The following is an 18,140-nucleotide window of genomic DNA, read 5'->3' as shown; positions in this document are numbered from 1 at the left end:
GACGTGAAATGTTTGCCAAGGTGCAACGAAAGCATAAATATTAAGCGCCATATCTGAGGGGGCGCAGGACCCCCCTTGGAGTCCCTCACATTCAAAACAAGCTTTTTGTACAATGCTATTTTCAAATACAACCCTCCTGCTTTGCTTACCCCTGCCTGCCCCCAAAAACGACACTGAGCCAAATCTTGACATCCTTACTCAGATTCTATCCAGGCAAAAACTCCTCCTGGAGCTGAGCCAATCATTTTCATGACTTAAATATAAATTAAAAAAAAAAAGAAAGAGAAGGGAGGGAATCAGTATTTGGCCTTTAAAAGAGACAGTTCTAATTTCTTGATGGAGGTGAGGAATACTGAGTTCCAGTGGCGGTCCAACATAAGCAGTTAGATATCCCTGTCAACGTCATGGGCCAAGTTCTCCTGTCAGATGTGTGTGTGGCTTGCTTGCTGAAGTGCCTGAGAAGCCACTGCATATATCTGAGGGAAGAATTTGACCCTCCATCGTCATCGTGATTTATGGGATTGCAAAGCAAAGTACAAAAGAGGCTGAATGAATGTGAGGGCAGCATTCTGAAGGGCTGCAATACAAACTGAGCAGCATGACAGTACTAAGAAAAAAGCAGATGAGAAACCAGGAATCATTTAACTTTCTGTTCCCACCCAGGCAATGTTCACGTGGAAGCTCACTGTCAACAACATATGTGCTGCCTGATTGCCTAAGGACCCCAAACACTTTAAAAGCTATGGGCCAGATCCTGCAAAATACTGTCAAGTTCTGTAGGATTGTCAATACACATCACCTTTCACAATCAAACAACTCCTGTGCAGCCAGCTCTAAGCTGGAAGGCAAGACCGAAGGTAGACAAACAGCAAACGGTTTGACAAAGCTAATATACAAGAGGATGATTAGGAAAATCTGCACTCCTGCAGATCAGGCACTTTGTACTGATCTGGGGATGATGGCAAGGGTTTTGTGCACAGGTTTGTTTGTTTGCTCTAAACCAAATGTGTTTGTGACATGGTCAGGCTCTAGGACCCTGTAGACAGATACAGAACTATCCAATTGGATTACCCATTTTGCCACACCAGATGGGTCATGACCTCCAAACCCGGGCAATGCAAGGCTGAGAGCAGATCTGAAATAAGGTGAATTAAAGGCAGGGGCAGAGAGGTTCTGCAATGCAAAGTCAATAATGGGAACCCCCCAGAAAGGAGAAAAGTTTTAAAAGCATGCAGTAGGCACAAACACATTGTGTCAAATGTGAAGCAGAAACACTACTTCAACAGTTACTTTTCATTACTGTTCCAGTTTTAACTTTTAAATGATTAATTTGATTTATACGATTTGGTAAAAAAAAAAAAAAAAATCTCTCTCAGTGCTACAGTCTTCACTTGTGGCTGGCTGATGTCCCTACTGAAGTCTCTAGAAATATTATCTTCACCAGGGCTGCAGTATTGTAAGTGGACTTAGACATGTAAGGTGTGTCCACACGAGCATGTAATGTGGCACGTGGTGCCACAGACCCGTCTGGGCTGCTGCACACCGCATGCGCCACACATGCAGGCATTCACCGTGCTGCTAATTTACAGCATGCAGAGTGAGGAGGGGTTTGGCACTGGGAGATCCTGATGTCAAAAAACACACACCTAGAAAAAGGGCAGCATATGTGGTGGCAGTGTGCATGGTCCAAAATGGGAGCCTGGCTGGCTGGAGCCATGCCCTGGCTGGTGGCCAGGCTCCCTGCTGCTGGATTGCCACGGCTACAACCCCTGGAGGCCCCCAGGACCCCAAGTAAAGCTGCTGGGACCAGGCAAGATGCTGACCCCAGCTTCTCCTACCTCACCCAGGGCAATGCTGTGTGCCAGAATGCATGGGCATTCCTCAGAGACAAGCAGCTGTTTGTCCCCAGGGAAATGTACAATCCCGCTTGTGGGGACATGTCCCTAAATGCTATTTGATTCCACCCTGCTTGAGACCCTGAAAAACTGTTAATATGAAAGATGAGTGTGTCCTTCTCTCTGTTTTTTTGTAATCCAAGCTTAAAGGGTCACCTGACAGTAAGTTACAGGAGTAACATGAATTAATGAATTTTCAGGGACTTGAACAGGGTTGAACAAAATCACACTTAAAGTGTCCAAGGTCCACCTAAAGACCCAACAACTGGGACAGAATCTGCCCTAAGTGCTCTGCTTTCTTTCTGAGCTTTAATACATGACATTTTAAGTACTTTTGTCCTAATTTCCCTTGTTTTGTATTTTTTTAGGATGCTACCTTTTTTTTGCCCATGTTGACTATTTTTGAAAAAGGCAATGCCAAATTATTCTTTAGCTCTTAAAAAGGATATACCTGTGCCAAGTACAACCGAGCAAAAGACTACTGAACAAATATGATACAGATTTAAGCCTGTTAATATTCTAAAAAAATAGCATGGTCAGAGACCTAAGCTTGTTCTTACTGAGTAGTCCCACTGGTCTCAAAAAATCTGACTGTACAAGTCAGGTGAATAAGATTTGGCCCCACATGAACTTTTGATCCTAACATCTTGATGGTGGACCCATAAAAAGCAGTCTGAACGCTAATGTTTGGAGTTTTAGGTGCAGCCTCTTATATGAGACAAAGGGAGAAAAGTATTTTCAATATAGCCCATTTTTACCATGACCCAAAGGTATGCTTCATGGTCATCTGGCAGCTGCTCAGCTGATAAAAAGTTCTTTCCTGGCTCTGGAGCATCTGGTACAAGGCTTCAGAAGCCTCTAAGGGAGAAGGCAGGCTGGATCCTCAAGTAGCATGTGCGTGTTGGGGGTATAGGACAGTCATCTCTTCAGTCTCTATGCTGGAAGTGCAGAAAGCAACTCCTGTGCATCACTGGGGGTACAGACTGGAGTTCCAGAAGATCCTGGAGCCATGGATCTTCCCTGATCACCCAGTGCCCAGGTGCATGAACTGTCTGCAATGGTCCATGGTGCCTTGCAGCATGATAGAGAAGAACCCCTGCAGGTACTTCAAATTAAAACAGAATTTAAAAGAATGTATGTGTGCACCTGGCCATGCCCTTTGTGTTTTATGGATGCTTTAGACAAGATACAAACTAGCAGATCATAAGTTCTGCATTGTGGGTGGTTAATATACTGATAATTATTACCAGATCAGCAATAAGAAACCCTCACCAAGGATCACCACTCTCCCATTCCCTGTACTAATGGAATATCCAAAAGTCAACTCCATGGAAGTTTGTGAAATTATGCCTGTTTACACCAGCTGAGGACCTGGGGCTGAGGGTTTGTAAGTGATGGATTCCTTCTGCTATTTTCCTTCCGTGCATCTTCCCACTCACAAGTCCAGCAGAGGTGGGGGTTTGCCTCTTTAGCCTTCTGTAAAATGCCACTCATTACCGCCATCTTAAATCTCATTGACCAAAACTGTCAAACCTAAGGGCGTATTCTTCATCAACTGCTCCAATGTGCAACACTGTTAGTGCCAAGGGGAGAGAGAGACTTTGTGTGGTGACCTTATAATCTGACATTTCAGATGCAGTGATACTACATATGGAGCCTGATCCTGTTTCCTCTGAATCCAATGTCAAAACATTAACAGTAGCAGGAATTGGCTCTCATTCATTCTGCCATGAAACCTAAAACATTGATAAAAACCACCTTTCCCTGTACGATCAAGCATACTTCTCTGCTCAGTAGTGTAAGTAATGGGCGGGAAACAGGGCACCAGCTTTGGGTGACAACCTGGAGAGAGATACAAAAATAGCAGCCACCACTGTCCTGGCCACTGTCCTATGTGCCACTGCTGCCCACAACACAAAACAGCCCAGCTATACCTCTGTCCCTTTACCCAGTAATTCTGGATGGCTTATTCCTCTTTCAGACTCACTCTGTACAAGAAATAACGATGCAGCCATTGCCACTTCACAACGGGTGCTTTTCCTTCCAGAAGATTAATACATACGGTTACGCGCTCGCTGCCTTCATATTTTTCCACTGATGTTAAAAAATCCAGGCTGCTGATTAAATTTACAACATAGCACCACATATTCTCTTTTACAAGGCTCATGCTTCACAGAGCTGAACGCAATGGCTCTCAGACACGCAGAAAAGGGATGGAAGGATGAATGGAGATTAAGCACCACAGAGGTGGCCCAGGTTGGGTACTGAGGGCCAAACACACCCCTAAGAGTTACAAGGTAATCTCTGTGGTTACCCAGTGCTGTCTATCCACTCTTGCAGCCTTTGCTCAGACAAAACTCCTTCTTCACATTTGCCTGGGTAAGGATTTCAGGATTCGGCTCAGAAGTTAAAAAAATAAAATCCCTCTCTCGGCTCTAGCATGTAGATGTTGAACGTTCCCAATGACAGTGGGCTGAGGTCTGGCAGTCAGTACAAAACTGCCTTCAAATGTACTTTTACCATCTCTCTCTCAGGCTCCCAGTCATTCAGACTGAAGCTCCAAAGTGGTGTAATGCCCCTTCATGCTTTTTGCTGATAACATCTCACCTAGCTTAGAACCCTGATAGAGGGCAGATGAGCAACTACTGAAAACAGCAAAGCTGAGTAAATGCTGTTTCTTAGCATAGCCAGTAAGTCTGAAAGATTTCTAGCTTTCAGTCTTTACCTCTCAGTGTACACAGAAAAATAACTCTGCAAACCCTGCAATGGAACAACCAGACCTGTGTTATGATCTGGGACTGGGGACTCAGGGCCCAGCCTGGTTTGGCTAACTCCCCTTCCATCCAAAACCCTACTCATCTGTAGGTTTTGGGGTAAAATAGAATTGCCCTATACTAAACTACTAGAACTTCTTGCCTCCAATATATAGGAAAATCACATGAGGTAAGAGCTAACATTTTGACTCTGAAGGACCTGGAAGAGGGGAAACAAATGGAGATTTAAAGTCAATAAAATCATGAATGCTCCTCTTTTTACTTTCAGGTTGGGCTGTCCAGCACATCATCTGTAATGGATGAATTTTCATACTCCTCAAGGACCGATTCTGTGGCTTGGAGTGTGGGAACTCCAGGCAGACAGGGCAACTCAAGTGAAAGAACAGGTCCAAGTTGTGGAGGGCTGTGGGAAGGGACAGAAATGGGGCCAAGTGTGCCAAAATGAAGGAGGTAAGGGAAAAAAAAGTAGATGGAGATAAGGTTAGGGAGGTAGCATGGAGCATGTCCCTAAGTGAAACAGGGAGCTAGGAAAGGTGAAAGATAAGCAGTAGCCTAGTTCGACTCTGTAAAGGGAAGAGTCTGGTCACAAAATGTTGGTGTCTGTGAAATTTCAAGGGCATAAACTCTAGTCAAGGCAGGGAATGAGTAAGAAATGGCAAAAGATTTAGACAGAAGCAGGGTGTCCAGGAAAGGATGAATTCAGTGTTCAGGTGCTGGCGATAGGCAGATTTGCAGATGAGAGAGACCTGGAAGGTCAAAAAAGGGATCAAGGATGACCCTGAGGATTATGACCCTGAGGCATTTTAAAGGCTGAGACCTAGGTTCTGAAAAGCAGTATCAGAATGAGAGAGGAGGAACAAAGAAAACTTTTGCCCACAAGACACTCCAGTTCTTCCAAGTGTTCAGTAACAGAACGGTAAGGCGTCACCAGCAATGAACAAGAAGAATGGGTTACACTTATTCTTATCAGGAACGGCTTTGTAGACCTCACGATGAGTTGGATTTCAGAAAATATCCCTGGAGACAAGAAGGATGAAGATGTAGGAAAACAAAAAGGTAACAGAATAAGTGAGAGAGAGGTGTAGAACAAGGTACATCCATATCAATGTGACATTCTAGGTAGATGAGGGTACTGGGGAGTTCCAGCAGAGCCAAGTCAGGTAACAAGGGAGAGATCCGTTCCCTTTCTGAGCTGTTCTCTTGTGAAGGCAATCCTGACACCCATCCTTTACCTTGAATTCCCATCCAAAACAAGCAATGGTTGCTTGGCACAACCTCACTGCCTCTGCTGACAAAAAAAAAGGGATCATGGGATTGTGGTCATGACTGGGAAGTATGACTGGTTAGCTGTTGCAGAGGCAAATGTTTGGCAACTTTGATGAGAAGTGTCCACCAGAAATGAAAATGGATCCATTGGAGAGCTAGGACTCCAACTTGAGGCAGAAAGTGAAGGGGTCACTAACGTCTAACCTGAGACATTAATGAGGAAAAAGTGATTGATAGTAAAGAAACCTTCACTGAGCTTAAACAGGAAATGAAGAGATGGTCAGAGATCTACAATCAATGATCCACACTCAATGGTAGTCATTAGCCACCCAGAAAGGGTCAGTCTTGGTAGTGGGAAAAGGTCAAAAGCCAGGCTAGAAGTTAAGGGAGCTGGACTAAGAGAGACGGCTAAAGGTTGAAGGAGGCCACCCTGCTGAAAAAGGTCAAATGGGGGGTATAAAACAGTAGTTTTTACCCAAATTGAGAGACAGCATTAGTCCTGAGTGAGAGAGGGAAAAGAAATCAAGTGCAGATGCAGTGACGAATGATGGTGATGAGGCAAGGGACAAGAAAAAGAGAACAGCTGAAGGGGGAAGGAAGGCTAGTGCCTTTCTCTCCATACATGAGGACAGTAATGGCTCTGCAGATGGACATGGTGAAAAAAGCATATAATGGAAATGATGTGGCATTTACTGTAATGCAAGAAACAGCGTGCAAACTGACAGCAGGTTGTTAGTGAATATAGGGGAATGAGGCCTCTGGCCTTGAAGCTGCAGGGACATTATGTGTTTTGATGATGCTGGGAAAAAAATGTATTAACCTCCTCACAGAAACTGGCAAAAACCTAGAATTGGAAAGGACCTGAAGAGTCATCCAGTCCAACCCCTTGCACAGCTGCAGGAATGCACTGTTCCTAAACCAATCCATTTGGGATAATGGGACTGGAAGAAAAATAACCTCCACAACCAGCTTCATGAACCTAGTGCCAATCCATGGACACTTAGATGCTAGGACCACTGAGATTTGAACCCAGAGCAGCCAAACCAGCTGGTAGGGTCAAAGTCTGTGGCACCACTGGGCAGATGGTTAGACACCAGCCCGAACCCAGCCTTGTTCCTCTTGGCTACCTGACTCCTTATCAATGTCCTCATGGGAGGGACCTAGGGGCTTGCAGTTTCCATAACAGAGGGACCATAAAACACCTCCAACTTCCTGCAGGACTTGTCCCAGCAATAAAACTCCTGTATGTGCTTCAGGACATCTGCCTGGCTCCTGCCTGATCCCTGCCTTGCTGCAGTCTCTCCCCCTGCCATGTTTGGACCTCCTGGCTCTGATCTTCCATCTGCTCTGACCACGACACCACCTCAAACCCTCAGCCTAATGATTCAGACTGCAATGGATACCTGGTGTGACCCCTAGCTTGCCTATGGTAACACACTAAGTGACCATCCACAGCCCAGTCGATCCTGAAAGAAGACAGCTTTTCCATATGATGAACTGGGCTTTCTGTATGTCCTGGTGAACAAGGCATTCTGATACGCTCTTTTCAGGAACAAGAAAAGGAATTTAAGCTTCTGAATATGATCCATGTATTGAGGAGCACAGAAGGAAATGCATGACAGGAAGGCACAAACTGGTCAAGGGCTGAGCAAAGGGTGGAGTTGTGGATATAGGGAACATGAAGCCATCCAACACAGAATTAACTGAGGGAGACTGCAGACAGATCAGTGACTCAGGACTGTTTCACAAACTATAGTCCATGGCACTCCAATGGTTCACACTAAGAATGCAAATGGGGAACTGGATATTGAAGTCTAGGAGAGATGGGCTCAAGACAGAATGTCTTTCACTCTCAGAAACTGGCCCACTGGCTTAAAAGCTGAAGAACCACCACTTAAGATAACAGCAACACAGAAAAGGTAGGAATAGATCAGTTTGGGAAGACTGACATCCAGGGGCAACATGTTGGGGTGCATGTGCACCCCCTGAGAGCGGGGGTGCACGCCTGTCAGGCCACACTCCCTGTTTAGCTGGCGGGAGCACTAGTGACCCCCGCAAGCACTGGCCGGGGAGCGGGACCACCAGCAAAAGCGGTCGTTGGAGTTCCAGAAGTGACATAGCCGCTTTTTGTTGAGTGTGATTGGCCACCGGGGACCCCTCCCCACACTGGTCAGCAGGATTGGCTGCCGGGGGACATGCCCCCCTGACTCAAGAGGCACCAGACACCCATGTCAACACCAAATAGGTTTAAAGACAGACCATGAATGGTAAAATTTAGTCAAGGATATAGTAATTCTTGGTTGAAAGAGGTGGAAGAACTGCCTGCGAAAAGTCGGGTTTCCACCAGAGAGTGGAAGTCCTGAGCAAAACCCTAGTGACGAGACTAGATGCAGTTAAACCAGTACACAGCTGACAACAATTGATAAATCTGGAAGGAAAGAGATGCTGGTAAATACTAATACTAGCAGGTAAAATACCAAGTGATCTTATTGTCTTCAAGCAATATGTCCACTAAACTCAGTAAAGTCTTGCTTCAATGTGGACTGAAAGCAGAAGGAGAAGGAAAGGAAGGAGTATTAAAAAAAGACAAGTAATTTTGCACTACAACTAAGAAAAGGTAAATGTGCAGATGTGATGGTCAGCTATGAGTCTGTCACACCTCAGTCAACAGTATATGAAAATATCTATATATTCATCTTTCAGTGGTCAGAAAAGTAGTTCTATTAAGAGGATATCAACTTACGTAGTCCATAAAATTATTCTTTAAATAGAAAAATCTGAACCATTAGCAAAATTAGTCCACTTTGAAAAGTTGTAAATTTTCAATGTTTATATCAGGGCGGCACCCAAAATTCTAAATCAAGAGTAGCACCCCACTAAGCCATGTCCTATGACACCCGTAGCTGGAAGCAATCCCTGTTCTGTAAAGCCACATACACATTCTGAGCCGTGACATGACCTCTAATTCTACCTCTCTCAGAGGTTGAATGATTAGACCACCTGCAAGTAACATACCTGAATTAACAAAAGCATGATGTGCAATTTCAATGTGACGCTCAGAAAGCTTAAGGCTGAATGTTTAAGCTTTAATTTAAAAGAAAGATTTTTAAATAAGTTAATTAAAATATTTTGAATAGTTGTAAACAACTAAAAAGACTAACTGTTTACTTGGAATTAAGTGGCATTTTAAGTGTCAAAAGTACAAATTAAATTTGATTTGATGTTAATTTCTTGTGCTTCAGTAACTTAGTACTATCACAGGTTATATAAGTTTATTATTTTACCTTAGCACTGTCCTGTTATATGACCATTTAAATTGCTTCTCATTCATAACGCTAAAGTTGTACTGGATCTGATAATGTATGCAATCTTCAGAGACCACATCTGACTTCCTAAGCAATTTCTTAACAGGCAACAGCAACTCCTATTTTTTTACTGTGCTACGCCTGTCCTCATAAGCAATTCTTAGAAAGAGACGAGATAAGCAGAAAACCATAAGGCCTCCCTACAGAAGTCCTTGGATACGCTTCCGTTAACTTCAATGAGATCAGAATGGGATCACTCCATTGTTGTTCTCAAATGCAAGAATTCTGCATGAACACACACACAAGTCCAGGCCTGAATAAGCAGCCATTAGGCAAGTATTCCCATTGGCTTCACTGGGATTTAGGGATACGGGGACTGGGCCCTTTCCATTACTTTTTTAAGACTAATCTTTCTTTCTATGCACACCAAAAGCAGCAATCAGTGACCCGAAACCGCTTGACATACCTGTAGCACAAAGGGCAATAAATGTTTGTGCATGTTTCCGGATCAAAAGCAACTTGTCTTTAGGCAGAGGCAGCTTCCTTAGAATATGTTCAATGAAATCATGTGGAGTCACCGCTGCAATGTTCCACTTCAACTTGCCCAACACCACCAGCTCCCATTCCTGAAGGAGGCAAAAAAGGGAAAATGATAGGCAAACAGGGGGGAGGCAAGGAGAATAAAAGAACTCACTCATTTTACTGATTGCAATTATATCACTAGTAAATTGGTTCTGCCTGAACATTTTTTTCAATATGCCCTGAAAGCTTTGAAGTTGTTGACTTTATTCTTTTTATTCCGTTTTTTTTTCCCCAAATACTGAAAATGTCAAGCTCCACTGAAAGTAATGAGGCCTGGCAGCTCCTGCCAACACTTTTCCTTTTTTTGTATCCAGTGTTGAATGCCCACCCAGAAAGTTTAGCCTGAAATTAGATATTGCCAAGGTCACTGTGGTCCTTTCCTAGTAACTTATTTTAAATGGCTATAGCCCTTAATTTATAGCCATGTAAAGCCTTACGGAGTGCTGTGCCCACAAATAACCAAAAACATACATTTTTTTAAACTGCAAAAGTTAGCACCACCATGTTTTCTTTACAAGTGCATTTGGTATGTCATAAACGTCCTTAGATAAATCAGACGATTTCTGCTCTCTAAAAGTAAGTTTTGTAGAAGGGAAATAAATGCACATCACATCTGAGAAGAAGCCTTACAAATAACCTGGCAATCAACTACAGAGGGTCCAGTCCCAAACTGCTTCACTCCCAAGGCTCCCAATGAAGCCAATGGAAGCTCCGGATGGGCAAAAACTGTTTATAACCATAAGCTGCTCATGTCCTGACAAGTGATTGTGCATGAAAATGGCATCTTCTCAATCAACAGATCAGTTCCTTCCTTGCACTTTGAACAATATTTGCTGATTTTAAAGTCTAAAGAGAGTTTTCACTGCCTTTTACTCCTATTTACCCAGCAGAGTCAACACAGCTCAGAGTGAGGGCGCTGGATTCTGCTCTGCCTCGCGCATCTTCAGAGTTATTAACAAAGTGCCATTTACAGACTCTTTTTGCTTGATGATGTTGGTTCCTAAAAGGACCCAGCATGAGTCCTGGAGGCCAGGTTCAGTTGGCAGGGTTGGCAAGTTGAAAATAACTTCTTTTTACTTCTGGACTGAGCAGACTTGCACCCGCATTCCTGGAAGGAACCCCACAAGGCCATTCTTACAGTGGCTTTTCAGAACAGAGCTCTGCTTTACTAAACAGCAGTTTAGCTACAAATATTCCTATTAGGATAATATATAAGCCTTGAAACCTTCTTCCCTCAGATCTCATTACTATTAAAATGGGTCGAGAACTGTTACCTGAAACCAGTCCTGAGTAATTTCTCAAGGAAAAAAAATCATAAACTATTTTAATAAAATGTCAAATAAAATGTCAATGAATGATTAATGACAATCAGTTATGGACTGATCTTCCAAACACTTTCTACCATAGTCCTGGATGTAAGAAAGCATCCTAACTCAGTATAGTAGTTTAAGCACATGCTGAACTCCCAATGAAGTATAAATAATTAAGTATGTCTGTAAGTGTTTTTTTCCAAGTGCAGCCATGGTATTAACTGTCTTGATTAATACCATCCATGAGACAACTAAATGGTGTAAGCACTAAGTGGAGCTGTGGTTGTTGAGCAAGATCCTTGCTATGTACCAACTAGATCTTCAAACTTCCTTATGTCAACTCCCACTGCCTTCAATGGGTTTTTTATACAAGTACTTGTCAGCTCTGGCCCTTTACACATATAAATTAGGAACTGTGCAAACAGAACCATCTGACTGAAACATGCACCCTCATAAAATAACACTGACCACCAGTCTAGTGCAATCTGCCTTGGAAGTGCTTTGCAAATCCTAATTATGTAATCAAATTGCTGTTGGATGACAGAGACTTTTTTTTCTCTTTTCACTCCATAAGAGCTGGCCGATAATTCTACACAACAGCAGTGGGTGCCAGTAAGGTCACCATTATGACTGAATACCAAAAAAACTACAGTTACAAAAGCTATAAGAGGCAGAAGGCAGAGCAGGGTGGCATCTGAAGAGACAAAATGGTTCAGAGAGACAGGAACTTTCATAGGCAACAACCTATTCCCTTAACATCTAGTAATTTGTTAAATTCAGAGCATGAAGGACCTGGTCCTCAACCCACTGGAATCATGGGAAAGCCTCCACTGGCTTCAAGAGAAACATAATCCAACCCAAAATGAAAGTTAAGATATGGCATCGATGCTCATTAAAATTGTTTGAATGTGAATTTTCCAAGGGGTGATGAAAGCCACCATGTATTTTATTTTGTACCTAGCCAAGGAAAAAAGTCCCTCATAGTTCAGACAGTGCCTTTGAAACTGAAAGCAGAAAGGAAACTGAAGAGAAAGATCCTGGCAGTGGTTCAAAGGTGAAGTCATTTCTACTTGTGCATGTTTGACACTGGATGGCAGTGCAGCACCAGAAAGTAAGCACCTTTAAAAAGAACTCTGCTCAGAAAGTTTCATTCCCATTTAAACACATGTACATATATGTATGTGCATGCCAGCAAAGAAGAGTTCTTCTATTAAAAAGATGGATACAGCTGTAAAAAGTATGCAACCATCCCTACAAACGCCCCAGAAGGACATTTGCTGGTCCTGGGATCCATGAAATAAATGGAAAAGGGCTAGGAGTCTCCAATACCTGACAGTGTAAAAAATGCAATGTTTTAAAAGCAGGGTGTTGCCCCCCAGTCCAGGAATCACCTTAATGGTCATAAAGGGGGTTTAGATGGATGACTTTGGCTCATGGGCAGAAAGGTCTTGAACTGTTGGAATACTTTGGTACAAATGAAGGCTGTGGTTTAAGTTGGGTGGAGAGAGTGAGTGGGGGGAGGAGGCTGTAACAGTGGGGCGCGCTGAAGGTAGAGGCTGGGGGGCTGCTTACCAGCAGCTCCTGGGGCTTGATGGAATTGTCCGTGTATATGCAAAGCTTCTCCGCAGTGAGGGGGATGGTTTCTTTCAGCTTGGAAGCCAGGAACATGCAGACAGCCCCCAGCAGCTGCAGATGGCACTTTCTGGTGGGCACCACAGCTAAAAATCGGTCCAAGTAATTCATGGCCAGGGGGAAAACCTCTTCTTCACACTTCTGCTCTTCACAGACCTGCAAGCAAGGAGGAGGGGGAAGGAGAGAAGAGCAGTACAGGGTGGAGAGGAAAGAAGAACAACAAAAAATGAATGCTCACATGGAGGGGAACAGGGAGAGGGGCTGCAGAGGGGCGCTGGGGCAGGGCTGCCGGGGTGGGGAGACTGGCCTCTCGCATTCCTGCAGTTCATTCACTAAGAAATGAATTCAAGGCACTGTGTGGGAGCCCAAAGCGTCAGCTTGGGCAACCCCACGATGCTCATCTACCTACATATACATGTATTTTTCACCCTTCCTCCGCTTTTCTTTTGGCCTTTTTGGATTTCGTCACATTTTCCAAAAATCCCTAAAAATCCCCCCGTGGGACATAGCCCTCCTGCTCCTGCGGGGGTGGCACCCCCGGCCGCCCTCCCACCTTGCGCCCCCCCTGCAAAAATCCCCCGTGCGGGGGCTGCGCCCCTGCCCCGCGCCCACCACGCGCCCGGGGGCGACGCGGGCTCCGCAGCGGCGGGGGGGGGGCGACTTCAAAAATTCACCAAAAATCCAAGCAAGGGGCTAAAGGGGCAGAAGTGGCACGAAAACCAAGCGGGGGGGCTGCCCTTCCCTGCCCACTAGGGGGGACCCTGTAGCCCCCGCCCCGGAGCAGATGGGCTGGGGGGAAAGAGAGGGGCCGGGGCAAAGGAAAGCAGGGCCCAGCGCGGGGCTTGCAGGGCTGCGGCTGGGGGGCGCGGGCAGCAGTGCCCGGGGGGGAGGATGGAGGGAGGGAGCGGGGCGCCTCCTCATGCCCCCTCCGCAGCCCCGGCACACGCAGCCCCCGGCCCCCGAGCCGGCGGGGGGGGGCGGCTGGCCTGGGAGCAGGCTGCATGCAAAGCAACATGGCGCAAGCAGGGCACGTCCTGAGCGCTGCATACGTGGGCACAGAGGCGCCCCTGGGGCAGCTCTGCTCGGGCGGGCACCCCTTGGCCCTGCGGGCCCGGCCCCGGGGCAGGTCCCCGGCCCGCAGAGGGCAGAGCACAAGGGCTGGGCGACTGCACATGGCCAGGCTCGGTCACTTTTCTGTACCCCCCCTTTTTTTTTGCACCCCTCTTTGCAAGAAACAGCTTTGTATTGCACCCTTAGGCTGCACACACACGCGCCATTTCACCCCCGCCCCCAGCATGGAGGGAAAGGAGCCCCAACTCTGCAAATGAGATCATGCAGAAGGGATCAAGCAAAGCAGAAGCTTGCAAAAAAAAAAGGTGGGGGGAATAACAGAGGCTAGCAAAGGACCCCCCCCCTTCCTGCAGAAGGGATCAAGCAAAGCAGAAGCATGCAAAAAAGGGGGGCCAGCTTTCAATAAAAAGCGGGGGGAATAACAGAGCCTTGGACAGGACCCCCCCCCCTTGCAGAAGGGATCAAGCAAAGCAGAAGTTTCCAAAAGGAAAGGGGGGCAGCTTGCAAAAAAAGGGGGGTTGACAGAGCCTAGCAAAGGATCCCCCTTCTTGCAGAAGGGATCAAGCAAAGCAGAAGCATGCAAAAAGGGGGGGGGCTGAGGCAGCAAAGGAGCCCCCTTGCTGCCCCGACGTGGGCGGCGGTGGGGAGGGGGTGCACACAAACCTCCAGCATCCAAGTGGCCACCATCCTCCGCATGAAGGGCTGGATGTCCTTCTGCACGCACTTGAAGTAGGAGCACTGGGGCAGATACCTCTCCTCCACGGTGAGTAGATTGTGCAAAACACGGTCGTCGTAGAGCAAGTTGGGGTCAGGGAGAGCCCTCCTCATGGGATCCACCTCGCAGCACAGCAGCTCCATGTTTCCTAAGAGATCTCCCTCTTTCTGGGATGGAAAAGTTGCTTTTTTTGGGGGGGAGGGGACGGGGGAGGGGGTTGGGGAAGGAGAGGGGTAGAGGAGGAGGGTAGGTGGGTGGGAGGAAGGCAGCTCGCTCCTGCTTCCCTTGAAACTTCTCTCTCTCCCCCTCTTCCTCTCTCGCTCTCCTCGCTTTCTAGCCTAAAGTTGAAGCGAAGTGACGCAAGGCGGCGGGGCAGGCAGCGCTCGCGGGGCTGGAGCGCGGCGGCCGGGCAGACGTAACAGGCGGCGCCTTCCTCTCCGCGCTCAGTCCGCTCCGGGGTAGCGCGGGGCCGGGAGGCCCCGGCGGAGAGGGGACATGCACAGCCTCTCTCTCACACACACACACACACACTCTGTGCGAGTCTCTCTCTCACACACACACACACACACACGGTCACCCACTCATACACACAGCCTCCCACTCGTGCTCACACACACGCATAGTCTCACGCTTATACTGACTCACCCGCTCACACAGTGCCTCACACTCACAGACACACTCTCTGTGTGTCACACACACTTTCTCTCCCGCTCACTAGCAGCTTCCCCCCTTCCTCCCTCCAGCAGCCAAACGGGGTCCCTAGTCATTTCTCGCCAGAGGAAGCCGGCTTCCTAAACACGCGGGGCTTTCATTTTGCGGGGGAGGGAAGTCGTGAAATAGGAAATGTCCTTACTCGGTGCAGATCTCGCGGAGGACCTGGTGCTCACAGTTCTCCACCTCCCCTCTCCTCCCCCCGCCCCAAATGGGTCTTCTCATCTGCACCCGGGAGACAGCACCCACACTTTGCTCGCCAGCGAAAGGCAAACCAGAAAGTGACAAAACCAGAGTCCCGAGGCAGTGCTGGTTGGGGGCTGGGTATACTTTGCAACGCTGATGTCTGGAGGGAGCTAGCCGTGGCCACAATGCCGCTTCCTCGACTGTGTGTGTATGTGTGTGTGCGCGCGCCGCCCAGAGCTGCTCTAGCAGTGCGTGCTCACACGCTGATATAACTTTCTAGGAAACATGGAGGGGGGACAGGCGGAGGAGAAGGGGGAGGACTGGTCCCGACTTCCACCCTTCACCGCTGCGCGCTGCATGCAACACAGCTGTTCTCGCTGCTGGCCAGGCCGCTGCCCCATACACGGGCCAAGCTCTGGGCTTTCCCAGCTCTGATTCATTTGCTTTCATAGTCACTCATGCTCTGGCTTCTTTTGGCGTGTCTTACATTGTCTCCAGTTGCCCAGGGATGTGTAACTTTTCCCCTAAGGACAGAGACGTGTTGTTAACCCCCCCCCCAATACCCCGCCTCCCCTCTCCCTCTGGGGCCAGGCAGCGGTGGGGAGGGTGCGTGGGGTTTGCTCGGTCCCTTGCAGCAGCTGGACCCCAGAGGGTCCTATGGGGAAATGCAGATGCGGCTGCAGGAGAAGGAAAGAGGTGGGTAGGCAGGGGGTACAGGACGCCTGGGATGAGCCCGGCTTCCCGCGATCCCTCCCTCCTCCCCCCGCGGAAGATGGAGGTGGGGTGGAGGGAGCGAAATATCACTTTAAAAGTGTGAGTTGAGAGTTTGGGGAGCCGCTTCCCCTCCCTCTATTTGCATAGCCAATAGCTCTGGGGCTCTCGCTGCTGCGCGCTGATTGTTACCGGGCAGATTATATTTTAAGGAAGAAGCCGTCCCTCCCTACATCAAAGAAACTCAGCAACGGGGGGGAACCCACCCACCCAAACCCACCCACCCGCTACTGACTTCACCCATCGGGGGAGCTTCGGATTTCATCTCCAGCAACTCAATAAAGCCATGCAATTAGCGACTGCGGCGTGAGCCCGCAGCCAGCCTCGCCACACTGCCGGGCAAACCGAAACAGCCTGCCCTGAGGCTGGAGCTGCTGTGATAAATTAGGAATCAAGTCATAAAGAGAGCCGCTATAATAAGAATAATAACATCGTCATGATTATCATCGTCGTCATTATCACTATAAATAGCAAGATGATTATTGCAACAGAGACACTCGGGTCTGGGGGGCTGCCCCAGACGGGTTAGGAATCGAGTCATAAAGAGAGCTAGTACTAATACTGCTGCTACTACTACTACTACTACTATCATCATTCTCATTATCATCATCAATATTATTATTACAATAGAGGCACACAGGGCTGGGGGGGGGGCAGGGCTGCCTCAGATGGATTAGGAATCAAGTCATAAAGAGAGTTATTATTATTATTGTTATCGTCATCATTATGATCATCGTCGTCATAACCATTATTAATAATCAATATTATTATAGCAACAGAGGCACACAGGGTTGTCCCAGATGGTATAGGAATTAAGTCATAAGGAGAGCTGTTATTATCATTGTTATTATCATTATTATTAATATCAATATTGTTATTGCATAGATGCCCTTGTTTCTTTTAATAAAGCTCTTTTAAGAAACACCCACCCGGCTCTGGACTCCAACCCACAGTGCAGCTGATTCTTGCTGGGCCAGCAGAGCCCTCCTCCTGGGAGACCCTCCTCGTTTTCTTTGCCAGCTCCTCCCCAAAGGAGCAGGGGGCTGCGGCCGGGTGCGCATCCGGGAGAGCTCGGATGCAGGCACCCGACAAATCCCAGTGGCACTACGTTTCCCCCCGCTCCTGCCTCCTTATAATGGCATCAGCTGGGCGGTTGTCAATCAGAAGTCCCCGGTAAGGAAGCGGTGGACATAGCTGTGTTGTGCAAAGCCCTCATTGTATTCTGCCCCTGGAGAAAGGGAAAAGGGAGGGAGCTTTCCCCACCCCTGCACATACACTGAGGTCTATGAACTCGGAGCTATTAAAAAGCGGCATGCTACTCAATGAAAGGCTCTTTAAACTCCCCCCATTCATTCCCCCTTCCCTATTACCCGCCTGCTCCTGTAAACAGGGAGCGCGTTGTGTCAATGGCACGTTTGCCTTCTCCAAACTCATCGGAGTGAATTCATAAACGCCCTGCTCCAGCTTGGGAGCCCGAACAAGCCATCGCTTGTGCTTGAATTTGATTTTCACTGGGGAGGGGGGAGATGGATGTCCTTGTACAGATGTGACACTGATCAGGACAAAGGGGGAAAGACCAGCGACTTCGCAAAGGTGCTGGCTTTGCAGGGGGAAGAAGCAGGAGGGGTCCCGTGGGCACACAGCACACATCTGGAAAAGAAACGAGCACACATCTAGGGGTGTCCTTCCCACACCAGGGCAAGAAACGAGGTGACATCCCCCTCCTGTCCCCTCCCCATGGATATTGCCCTCCAGATTCAGGAGGGGAGAAATCGTATTTTAAAAGCTTTCTTACTTCGGTGCCTCTCATCCAAAGTATGTGTGTATATATATACATATATATATACTTTTATTTTTGCAAGAATGCTCCTCTCTCCTCCTGGGAGCAAAGAGTTACCCGACTTCATGCCAGGGCAGGGACT

General features: G+C 47.4%; 2 protein-coding genes across 3 annotated transcripts in view; one reads left to right on the top strand and one right to left on the bottom strand.

The window, feature by feature from the left end:
* The window catches only part of CCND2 (cyclin D2), a 53,370-nt gene extending 38,050 nt beyond the window's left edge, over positions 1-15,320 (bottom strand). Inside the window, exons 1-3 of the mRNA XM_090043892.1 lie at positions 14,499-15,320; positions 12,705-12,920; positions 9,707-9,866 (exon numbers count right to left, since the gene is read on the bottom strand). Of these exons, the coding sequence (XP_089900018.1) occupies positions 9,707-9,866; positions 12,705-12,920; positions 14,499-14,693 (571 nt within the window). The 5' untranslated portion in view covers positions 14,694-15,320. The remainder of the gene's footprint in view (positions 1-9,706; positions 9,867-12,704; positions 12,921-14,498) is intronic.
* The window catches only part of LOC149866560 (endogenous retrovirus group V member 2 Env polyprotein-like), a 152,375-nt gene continuing 148,707 nt past the window's right edge, over positions 14,473-18,140 (top strand). Inside the window, exon 1 of one of the 2 annotated variants that reach the window (XM_090043890.1) lies at positions 14,473-14,598. The gene's annotated coding sequence lies outside the window, so the exon portion shown is untranslated. The remainder of the gene's footprint in view (positions 14,599-18,140) is intronic. The other variant, XM_090043891.1, reaches the window with a different exon arrangement.

This window comes from Crocodylus siamensis, chromosome 4 (assembly GCF_052110815.1).
Source record: "Crocodylus siamensis isolate JL-2025a chromosome 4, ASM5211081v1, whole genome shotgun sequence".
Taxonomy (NCBI): domain Eukaryota; kingdom Metazoa; phylum Chordata; order Crocodylia; family Crocodylidae; genus Crocodylus; species Crocodylus siamensis.
The sequence above is the reverse complement of the archived record's forward strand: the minus strand, read 5'-3'. Positions and strand labels throughout refer to the sequence as shown.